Source organism: Oryctolagus cuniculus, chromosome 1 (assembly GCF_964237555.1).
Source record: "Oryctolagus cuniculus chromosome 1, mOryCun1.1, whole genome shotgun sequence".
NCBI classification, from domain to species: Eukaryota; Metazoa; Chordata; class Mammalia; order Lagomorpha; family Leporidae; genus Oryctolagus; species Oryctolagus cuniculus.
The window spans coordinates 152,712,072-152,724,074 of NC_091432.1; the positions used below are offsets into that span (position 1 = coordinate 152,712,072).

The window sequence follows — 12,003 nt, forward strand, 5'->3', positions numbered from 1 at the left end:
AAAAAAAAAAAAAAAATCAGATTCCAGCAAGAAAAAGGATCAGCCTCAGGGGCCAGCACCATGGCTCACGTTTTTAATCCTCTGCCTGTGGTGCCAGCATCCCATATGGGCGCCGGGTTCTAGTCCCAGTTGTTCCTCTTCCAGTACAGCTCTCTGCTGTGGCCTGGGAAAGCAGTGGAGGATGGCCCAGGTGCTTGGGCCCTGCACCCGCATGGGAGACCAGGAAGAAGCCCTGGCTTCTGGCTTTGGATCGGTGCAGCACCGGCTGTGGCGGCCATTTGGGGAGTGAACCAAGGGAAGGAAGACCTTTCTCTATCTCTGTCTGTAACTCTACCTGTCAAATAAAAAAAAAAAAAAAAAGAAAAAAAAGATCAGCCTCAAATGTACTGCTTGGCTGTAATTACTGTGCCATGTCACCTCCTCTGACATCCCAGAGGAGAGGCCGCAAGAACATGGCTGCCTCGCTAGGATAAAATGAGGGAAATCCTCGGATCTTTCTCATGTACTGCCCCATGCTTTGGAAAAATAACCCTCCTTATTATCACAGCACAGGCGTCCCACTCATCGACAGAGAAAGAGCTTGATTTCCCCTGATGACAAAAGACTGTCTTTCCTATGTTTAATTAGGCACTGAAGCGACATCAAGTTGGCTTTTGTTGGAAATATTTCCCCCATAACTAGGGCACTGTAGATTTAATTAATACAGAGTAGCTAGCTCATGTGCGTATTTCTTTTGGTTGGAATGACCTCTTTTTCTGTCTGCCACATCACAACCGGCGGGTTATGTTGCTCCCCTGGTTTTGTAACCAGGGTATGAGGCACATCCGCCCAATATAAGAAACTTGTCAGTAGCTCCCACAGTTTCTTCCTGAAAATGTGAGGGTTTTTTTTTTTTTTTTTTTTTTTTTTTTTTGTGGAGGTGGTATGAAAAGGAAACACTGACTGGTTATGTGTGTTCTCATCTTGAACTGTAGTTGCAATGCCTGAGGAAGCTGTAAAATCTCTCCCACCCCCAATAAGGTCGAGCTGTACTTAGGGCAAACACGGACTTTGTTGTGTAGGATACTTTTGAGAATGAAAATGCATGCTGTTAGTAATTCCCTTGGACAGGGGGTATAAATTAAGCATGTCTTGGGCAACCAGGAGTTATGGTTATTTTAACTCATCTAGGAGAAAGGATTCCAGTCTGTGTTCTTACAAATGCCTTGCCACAGAGATTTTGATGAACAAGGCTGGAGACAATTAGTAGGCATGAATCATTAAATCATTAAATTGTTGGAAATTAAATAGATAAGTGGAAATTATCTAAAAAAAATTCATTATGTACTTATATAATATATAAAGAATACATATTTAAAGAATATATATTTATAAGAATATATAATACTATATTATATTTAAAGACTATATAATACTATATTATATACTATATAAATCATAAGTATATATAGGCCGGCACCGCGGCTCACTAGGCTAATCCTCTGCCTTGCGGCGCCGGCACACCGGGTTCTAGTCCCAGTCGGGGCGCCGGATTCTGTCCCGGTTGCCCCTCTTCCAGGCCAGCTCTCTGCTGTGGCCAGGGAGTGCAGTGGAGGATGGCCCAAGTGCTTGGGCCCTGCACCCCATGGGAGACCAGGATAAGTACCTGGCTCCTGCCATCGGATCAGCGCGGTGCGCCGGCCGCAGCGCGCCGGCCGTGGCGGCCATTGGAGGGTGAACCAACGGCAAAGGAAGACCTTTCTCTCTGTCTCTCTCTCTCACTGTCCACTCTGCCTGTCAAAAAAAAAAAAGTATATATAATATCATATAATTATATATAATATATTTTATATTGCATATTATATATTATATAATTAAAGAAATAGATAAGTGGAATAGATAAGTGGAAATTACTTAAATATTATGTGTTTAATTATATATTAATATATAAGACATTAATACACATAATATATAATATTAAATATATGTAAATATAAATATGTTAATATATATTTATATAAAGAAAATTTATAATTACCACTTATCTATATATAATTATATATTATATAATTGTTATATAGATTATATATGTAATCAGAGACACATTGAAACCAAAGGCTTTGGTCTTAGTCACTCTGGCATTCATGGTTCTAGAAAGACTGGAGCACAAAGAGATTTTAACTTGGAGGAAAGGACACTGTGGAGTTGACTTTGCTCACCTAAGTGGAAGCTTGTCCCCCATAATTAGTGCCCATCCCAGGCACTCAGTGTGTACTGAATATATTAAGACTGGAATGGCTCTGAGTGTGTCCTGAATTGGGGTGATTAACAGTTCTACACCAGGAAAGAAATTTATTTCTTTGAGAGGATGAAGCCACAATGAAGACCTTCTGATGAGACTTTAAAAGTTGAGTAGGCATGAACTTGCCCTCTCAGCTTGGGGGTTTAGGAGAGAATCAGAGGAGGGGCATATTTCACTGACATTGAGGAAGACCCTTCATTATTTTTGGAAAGATATTTTATATGTAATTTATAAAGATTTTTATTTATTTTATTTGAAAGAATTAGAGGGGGTAGAGAGACATCTTCCTCTCTTCGATCCATTGATCTATTACCCAAATGGCTGCAACAGCTGGAGCTAAGCTACTGTGAAGCCAAGATCCAGGAGCTTCTTCTGGGTCTCCCAGTGGATCCAGGGACCCAAATACTTGGGCCATCTTCTGCTGTCCCAGAATCTTTAACAGGAAACTGGCTCAGAAATGGAGTAGCCAGGACTCAAGCTGGCATCCATATGGGATGCTGGGACTATAGGTGGTGGCTTTACCAACTGCACCTCAGCGCTGGTTCCTATATATGATTTTTTAGCTGTTTTATAGTGTCCCAGTGGGTATAATTACCACATTTTTGCTTAACCATATCCCTTTTTTTAAAAAAAAAATTAAGTTATACAAGTTTCATGTGTTTAATATATATTTAAGAACATAGTGATACTACCTCCTCACCCTCCCCCTGCCCATGCTCCAACCCTTCTTTCTTCCTCTCATATTCTAACTCTTAATTTTTACAAAGATCTACTTTCAGTTTACTTGATGATGGTAAAGTTAACCCTAAACTAAAAGAGCTCAACAAATACTATGAAGAAAAATACACTGGTCCTCCACAGAGGAGACAAGGGCTGTAAACAGTCATCAAATCTCAAAATGCCCAGTTCACTCCAATACTTTACATTTTAGGTACTCTATAAGTGGCCTTGGATCAGAGAAAACATACGGCATCTGTCTTTTTGGAGCTGGATTATTTCACTAACTGTAATGGTTTCCAGTTGCATACATCTTGTTGGAAAAGACAGAATTTCACTTTTTTACAGTTGAGTAATACTCCGTAGTGTATATATACCATAATTTTTTATCCAGTCAACAGTTAATGGACATCTGTGTTGATTCCATATCTTAGTATTGGGAATTGTGCTGCAATGAACATGGGGGGGGGTACCAATAACTGTTTGTTTGTTTGTTTACAGGCAGAGTGGACAGTGAGAAAGAGACAGAGAAAGGTCTTCCTTTTGCCGTTGGTTCACCCTCCAATGGCCGCTGAGGCCGGCACACTGCACTGATCCGAAAGCAGGAGCCAGGTGCTTCTCCTGGTCTCCCATGCGGGTGCAGGGCCCAAGGACTTGGGCCATCCTCCACTGCACTCCCAGGCCGTAGCAGAGAGCTAGCCTGGAAGAGGGCAACTGGGACAGAATCCGGCGCCTCGACCGGGACTAGAACCTGATGTGCCGGTGCCGCAAGGCAGAGGATTAGCCTAGTGAGCCGCGGCGCCAGCCCAATAACTGTTTCATATGCTGATTTCTTTTGGTTTGGGTAAATTCCCTGAAGTGGGATGGCTGGATCGTATCATACATTCCCACCAACAGTGGATTAGGGTACCCCCCCCCCCCGCATTGGCATCCTTGCCAGCATTTGTTGGTTTCTGTAGGAGAGCCATTCTAACTGGGTTGAGGTGAAACCTCATTTTGGTTTTGATTTTGATTTCCCTGATGGATAGTGATCCTGAGATTTGTTTTCAAGCATCTATTGGCCATTTGAATTTCCTGTCTTGAAAAATGCCCATTCAAGTCCTTTGCTCATTTCTTACCTGGATGGATTGTTCTGTGGTTGTTGGATTTCTTGAGCTATTTATAGATTCTAGGTGTTAACCCTTTATCAGTTGCATAGTTTGCAAATATTTTCTCCCATTCTGTCAATTGCCTCTTCAATTTGCTGAGTGTTTCCTTTGTAGTGCAGAACCATCTTATCTTGATTTAATCCCATTTGTCTATATGGATTTGACTGCCTGTGCTTCTGTGGTCTTTTTCCAAGAAGTCTTTCCCTATGCTAATGTCTTGCAGAGTTTCCCCAATATTGTCTAGTAATTTGATGGTATCTGATTGTAGATTTAAGTTTCTGATCTGTTTTGAGTGGATTTCTTTGTAAAGTGTAAAGTATGGCTCTAGTCTCATACTTTTGCATGTGGAGATCAAGTTTTCGAAGCACCATTTGTTGAATAGACTGTCCTTGCTCCAGAGATTGATTTTAGCTCCTTTGTCAAAGATTAGTTGGTATACATGTTGGTATACGAGTTTGTTTTTGTGCCAGTACCAGGCTGTTTTGATTATAAATGCTCTGTAGTATGTCTTGAAATCTGGTATTGTAATTCTTCCAGCTTTGTTTTCATTGTAAAAGATTGCTTTAGCTATTCAGGGTCTTTCATATTTCCATATGAATTTTAGCATTTTTTTTCTAGATCTGTGCAGAATATCATTGATTTTTTTGATTGGGATTGCATTGAATCTGTAAATTGTGTTTGGGAACATGGACATTTTATGGTATTGATTCTTTCAATCTAGGAACATGGAAGATTTTTCCATTTTTTCTTTGTTCTTCTAGTTAATGTTTTGTAATTTTCACTGAAGAGATCTTCCACCACCTTGCTTAAATTTATTCTAAGTTATTTCTTTTTATAGCTATTGTGAATGGGATTGATCTTCAAAGTTCTTTCTTAGCAATGGCGTTGTCTGTGTATTCAAAGTCTATTGATTTTTTTTTTTTTTTTTTGACAAGCAGAGTGGACAGTGAAAGAGAGAGAAAGGTCTTCTTTTTGCTCTTGGTTCACCCTCCAATGGCCACCGCGGCCGGCGCGCTGCGGCTGGCGCACCGCGCTGATCCGATGGCAGGAGCCAGGTACTTATCCTGGTCTCCCATGGGGTGCAGGGCCCAAGCACTTGGGCCATCCTCCACTGCACTCCCTGGCCACAGCAGAGAGCTGGCCTGGAAGAGGGGCAACCGGGACAGAATCCTGCGCCCTGGCCGGGACTAGAACCCAGTGTGCTGATGCCGCAAGGCGGAGGATTAGCCTAGTGAGCCGTGGCGCTGGCGTCTATTGATTTTTATGTGTTCATTTCATATCCTGTTACTTTACCAAACTCTTCTATGATTTTCAATAGTCTATTAGTGGCGTCTTTGGGATCCCCTATATATAGAATCATGTCTTCTGCAAATAGGGATAGTTTCACTTCCTCTTTCATAATTTGTATCTCTTTGATTTCTTTTTTTTATTTGATTTTTTTCTTGTGTAATGGCTCTGACTAAAACTTGCAGGACTATATTGAATAACAATGGTGAGAATGGGCATCCTTGCTTGGTTCTGAATCTTAGAGGAAATACTTCCAGCTTTTCTCAATTCAATAGGATGCTGGCTGTGGATTTGTCATAAATTGCCTTGAATGTGTTGAGGAATGTTTCTTCTATACCCAATTTGTTTAAGGTTTTCATCATGAAAGGATGCTGTATTTTATCAGATGCTTTCTTTGCATCTATTGTGATAACCATGTGTTTTTTGTTCTTCAGTTTGTTAATGTGATATATCCCATTTATTGGTTAGCAAATGTTGAACCATCTGTACATACCAGCAATAAAACCCACTTGGTTCAGATAAGTGATCTTTCTGATACGTTGTTGGATTCAATTAGCTAATATTTTGTTGAGGATTTTTGCATCTATGTTCATCAGGGATATTGGTTTGTAGTTCTTTCTCTGTTGTATCTTTTTGAGGTTTAGAAAACAATGTGATGCAGGCTTCATAGAAGGCATTTGGGATCATTCCTTCCCTTTCAATTGTTTTGAATAGCTTGAAGAATTGGAATTAGTTCTTCTTTAAATGTCTGGTAGAATTCAGCAGTGAAGCTATCCAGTCCTGGGCTTTTCTTTGTTGGGAGGGTCTTTATTGCTGATTCAATCCCAGTTTTGGTTATTGGTCTGCTTGGTTTTACTTTGTGTTAATGACTCAATTTTGGTAAATTGTATGTTTCTAGGAATCTATCCATTTCTTCTAGGTTTCCCAATTTGTTGGTTTACACCTTTTTGTAATAATTCCTGATGATTCTTTTTTTCCTGTGGTATCTGTTATTATATCTCTCTCTTTTTTAAAAGATTTATTTTATTTATTTGACAGGCAGAGTTACAGAGAGGTAGAGACAGGGAGAGAGGTCTTCCATCCACTGGCTTACTCCCCAGATGGCCGCAATGGCCAGAGCTGCACTGATCCAAAGCCAGGAGCCAGGAGTTTCTTCCAGGTCTCCCACATGAGTGCAGGGGCCCAAGGACTTGGGCCATCTTATACTGCCATCCCAGGCCATAGCAGAGATCTGGATTAGAAGAGGAGCAGCTGGGACTAGAAAACCGGTGCCCATTTGGGATGCCAGTGCTGCAGGCCAGGGCGTTAGCTCACTGAGCCACAGTTGCAGCCCCTATATCTCCTTTTAAATCTCTGGCTTTATTGATTTGGGTCGTCTTCTTTTTTGGTTAGTTGGGCCAGTGGTGTATAAATTTTGCTTATTTTTTTCAAAAAACCCAGCTCTTCATTTCACTGATCTTTTGTATTTTTATAATTTCAATTTCATTGATTCTATAATTTTATTTCTTTCCTCCTAATTTGGGCTTTGTTAATGTTTTGTTTTTCCAGGTCCTTGAGATGCATTAATAGTTCATCTATTTGGTGCATTTCCAATTTTTTCATGTAGGCAACAATTACTATAAACTTCCCTCTTAACACTGCTTTTGCTGTGTCATAAGTTTTGTATATTGTCTTCATTCGTTTCCAGAAATGTTTTGGTTTCTCTTTTGATTTCTCCTGTGACCCACTGTTCATTCAGGAGCATGTTGTTTCATCTCCATGTGTTTGTGTATGATCTAGTTACTCTGGAGTTGATTTCTAGCTTCATTCCATTGTGGTCAGAGAAGGTACATGGTAAGATTTCGATTTTTTTTTTTAATTTGCTGAGACTTTCTCTAGGCTAGACAATATGCTAGGCCATAAAGAAAGTTCCATGCACTGATGAAAAGAATGTGTATTCTGCCACTGTGTGGTGAAAAGTTCTGTAGATACCAGGTCCATTTAGTCCATAGTGTCAATTAACTCTGTTGTTGTTTTGTAGGTTTTTTGTGTAGTTGACCTGTCCATTGATGAAAGTGGGGTGTTGAAGTCCCCTGTTACTATTGTATTGGAGTCTGTGTCTCCCTTTGGATCCATTAATATTTCTTTTAAATAGCCAGGCACCCTATATGCATATACATTTATGTTGAAATGATCCCATAATCATTACATAGTGCCCTTCTTTGTCTCTTAACAGTTTTTGTGTTAAATTCTGTCTTGTCTGGTATGAGGATGGCTATACCAGTTCTTGTTTGGTTGCTGTTAGCATGGAATATCTTTTTTCATCTTTTTACTTTCACTCTCCTTGTATTTTTGTTGGTGAAATGTGTTTCTTGTAGACAGCAAATAAATGGGTCTTGTTTTTTAGTCCCAGCCAGCCTATCTTTTAACTGGGAAGTTGAGGCTATTTACATTAATGGCAACTATTGATAAGTAACTACTTGGCTCTGCCATTTTCCCATAAATAGTACTGTTGTTTACTTTGGATTTCTTTTGTAGTTTTACTGGGGGATTTTCTGCCTTCACATTGCTTTACAGTAATGGATATCTTTCTGTGTTTCTGTGTGTAGCACATCCTTAAGCACCTTTTATAAGGCTGGATGAGTGGTGACAAATTCTTTCAATTTCTGTTTGTTACGGAAGATCCTTATTTCACCTTCATTGATAAATGAGAGCTTTGCAGGGCACAGTATTCTGGGCTGAGAATTTTTTTCTCTTAAGACTTGAACTATGTCTCACCCTTCTCTTCTAGCCTGTAGGGTTTCTGATGAGAAGTCAGCTGTGAGTCTAATTGGAGATCCTCTGAAAGTAATCTGGTGTTTCTCTTGTGCACATTTTAGAATCTTTTCTTTGTTTCACTTGGGAGAGTTGGACTACAATGTGTCATGGTGAGGATCTTTTCTGGTCATGTTTATTGGGAGTTCTATGTGCTTTCTGTACTTGGATATCCCTGAGAAAGGCCTTTCTGAATTCAGGGTCAAGAACCATTCCAAGGCTCTGTGATGATTAGAAGAGGATTAATGAAGGCAGAATTAGATAGTTCTCCCAAAATTCACTCATTTATCAAGCACCTACCCTTTTGTTAATGTATTGTAATTGGCATATTTATCTATATGAGATACCATGTGATGTTTTAAAACATGTATATATTGTGTAATGTTCAGGTCAAAACAAGCATATCTATGACTTCAAATGTTTATCATACATATTCTTTGTAAAGAAAACCTTCAAAAATGCTTTCTGCAAGTTTTTTTTTGAAATGTGTGGTATGTTATGATCTGTGGCTACCCAACTGAAGCACCTAATTTGTGGCAGCTGTTGTGTAAGGTATTGGGTATGAAGGTGGGGGATGGTAGTTTCTGATTTAAGGGAACTCACAGACTAATGGGAAGACAAACATCTAATGAGAAGATGTGAAAGCATCATAGCAAATGTAGCAATCATGGTATGCAACATATGACTGTCTCCGTAAGAGGGAAAAGAGAACCAGTCTTTATTCTTGGGAGTTGAGGGGTGTTCCAGGAAGAAATGTTGCTGGAATAGTAAGAGGCTGAGTTGGTGGGGTTTACCAAGGACAAAGCCTGAGTTTTTTGCAGTTGATGTGACCTTGTCAATATCATACTAATACTTGGCCCATCTGTTCTTTTTTTTTTCTTTATTTTTTAAAAGAGTTATCTATGTATTTGAAAGGCAGAGTTAGAGAGAGGCAGAGGCATGGAGAAAGGCCTTCCTTCCGCTGATTGACTGCCCAGATGGCTGCAATGGCTGGAGCTGAGTCTATCTGAAGCACCCGTGTGGAAGACCCTGGCAAGGGCCCAAGGACCTGGGCCATCTTCCACTGCTTTCCCAGGCCATAGCAGAGAGCTGGATTGGAAGTGAAGCAGCCGGGACATGAACTGGCGCCCATATGGGATGCTGGCACTGTCAGCGGCAGTTTTACCCGCTATGCCACAGTGCCGGCCCCAAGGCCCATGTGTTCTTAAACTGAAGTTTTCAAGAATAAATGCATAGATTTTGATCAGATTAGTGTCTGAAAAACACTAAATGCCTATTTGTATATATATTTAAATCTGAGTAAAATTTTATGATTTATAAGAATTCTGAGAGGGACTTTGGAAGAACAATTTCTTAGCTTTCCAAAGTGGAGAATAGGGCATTACTCTTTTAAAGAGAGTGAGTATTGGAATTCTCATGTTTTCATTCTTAAAATTAATTGCACTAGTAGTTCTATTTTTTTAAAAGATTTATTTATTTGAAAGAGTTACAGAGAGAGGTAGAGAGAGAGAGAGAGAGAGGTCTTTAATCTGCTTGTTCACTCCCCGGATGACCACAACGGCCAGAGCTGCGCTGATCCAAAGCCAGGAGCCAGGAGCTTCTTCCAGGTCTCCCACATGGGTGCAGGGGCCCAAGGACTTGGGCCATCTTCTGCTTTCCCAGGCCATAGCAGAGATCTGGATTAGAAGAGGAGCAGCCGGGACTAGAAGGACTAGAACTGGCACCCATATGGGATGCCGGCAGTTCAGGCCAGGGCTTTAACCCGCTGTGCCACAGTGCCAGCCCAAAGTAGTTCCTTTTTTAAAAAAGATTTATTTATTTTATTTGAAAGAATGATGAGAAACTGACAGATCTTCTATCTGCTGGTTTACTCCCCAAATGGCCACAGCGGCCAGGTCAGGGCCAGGCCAAAACCAGGAATTCCATCCTGATCTTGAACACGGCTGGTATTGGGCCCAGGCACTCACACCATCATGTGCTGCCCTCCCAGGCACATGAGCAGGAAGCTGGAATGCAATTGCAGTAGCCAGGATACGAGCCAGCACTCTGATTTGGGATGCTGGCCTTGCAAGCCGTGTCTGGACCTGCTGCACTGTAACATTGACTCCGATGGATCATTTTGTTTCACTAGCACTTACTTTGTTTTTGTTTGAATTTATCTTCAGAGGTGGAGGGAGGGTGGGTAGGAGAGTAGGTTAGATACTGTGTTTGCTGTTATTTCACCAAGATGTTTAAGGATTTCAAAACTCTTTTTCCTGCCCTTAAGGGGGTTTAAGGATTGTGAGTCTGTTGTCTCTTCCTAGAGCCTCTTTGTTTTCCTTTAAGCAGTTTCTGTCTTTGCTTCCCTCTGTCCTTTCTCTTTCAACATAAGCAGAAGCAAACTTTTGAGCAACATAATGATTGTACAAGTACAAGTTCTGATCTTCTGATCTTGAGCTTCTTCTCGCTTTAACCACTCTAGTGTGAAAGCACTTTTCATGTTCTTGCAAAGGCTGAAAGGCCAAAATCCTAACAGTGCCCTGGTGTTAGGATTTCTTGGTGAACGTTTCTGTAAGGATGATGGGAATGTGAATTTTCAGAAGCAGCAGTGAACTGTGGAGATCTTAAAGTCATTAATGAAATTGCTTACAGTACCATTTTTTAGAAATGAAACCATTATGAGTCAGTCTCACAGAGCAGAAAGTGATCTCATGGCTCCCCTTACAAGGGAGCTGAATTGCATTTCTAATGGAATCACTAACATTTTAGCTGTAAGCACAGAATCTGTTTGAATAGGTTTCTGCCTAACTTCTATGCGGTTAATTCATGTTTAGGAAAAAAACAGTTAAAATCCAGGACATTTTCTAGAATAAAGTTTTGTCACTCATAAGCATTTGATTCTTAAGATTCTGTGTATTTTGTTTCTTTTCCAGAGTATTGTACAGATGAGGTAATGACACAGAGTGGATAAAATTTTGTAACTCTTTATGGAAGGGTCATTTATAATGGCTGGTAAGTCACAAAGATCTCCAAACATGTGACTTACATATAAGCAATGAATATAAATCAGTGCCAACTGTCTTCTGGTAAAAGTAATTAACACTAAACTAAATATTTGTATTTTTTAAAGAATGCCATAATTAAAGAAATTTATATAGGAAAACAGCTCAATTAATTTGGAGTAAAATGAGCCTTGGCACCTCATTACATTTGAACTTTTAAATGTACTTATAATAGCTGGGAGAACTATGTTATTTTCAGTATCCCATATTAGAAAAATAGTTATTCAAAAATTATTTGTGATTAAAAATTGTTAGCTTGACCTATGTCTTTGTCCAATAAAGGAACAATTCACAAACCAAGTTAGGACTTGAAAGTACTTTTTTGATCAAAAAGAGAGCCAAGATGACGAGGTAGAAAGACATAACTTGGTAAAAAATACTCTTCCTGGCCAGCGCTGCGGCTCACTGGGCTAATCCTCCGCCTTGCGGCGCCGGCACACCAGGTTCTAGTCCCGATCAGGGCGCCGGATTCTGTCCTGGTGGCCCCTCTTCCAGGTCAGCTCTCTGCTGTGGCCAGGGAGTGCAGTGGAGGATGGCCCAAGTCCTTGGGCCCTGCACCCCATGGGAGACCAGGAGAAGTACCTGGCTCCTGCCATCGGATCAGTGCGGTGCGCCAGCCGCAGTGCACCGGCCACGGCGGCCATTAGAGGGTAAACCAACGGCAAAGGAAGACCTTTCTCTGTCTGTCTCTCTCACTGTCCACTCTGCCTGTCAAAAAAAAATACTCTTGTTTAGT

The 12,003-nt window shown here is 40.6% G+C and overlaps 1 protein-coding gene across 7 annotated transcripts in view; it reads left to right on the forward strand.

The window, feature by feature from the left end:
* GNA14 (G protein subunit alpha 14) overlaps positions 1 to 12,003 on the forward strand; it is a 224,524-nt gene that overhangs the window by 111,122 nt on the left and 101,399 nt on the right. The window contains exon 1 of one of the 7 annotated variants that reach the window (XM_051858901.2): positions 7,161 to 7,266. The exons of the other annotated variants lie outside the window; for them this stretch is intronic. Within the exon in view, the coding sequence (XP_051714861.2) occupies positions 7,176 to 7,266 (91 nt within the window). The 5' untranslated portion in view covers positions 7,161 to 7,175. Of the gene's footprint in view, positions 1 to 7,160; positions 7,267 to 12,003 lie in introns of those variants that run through there. 7 annotated transcript variants of the gene reach the window in all.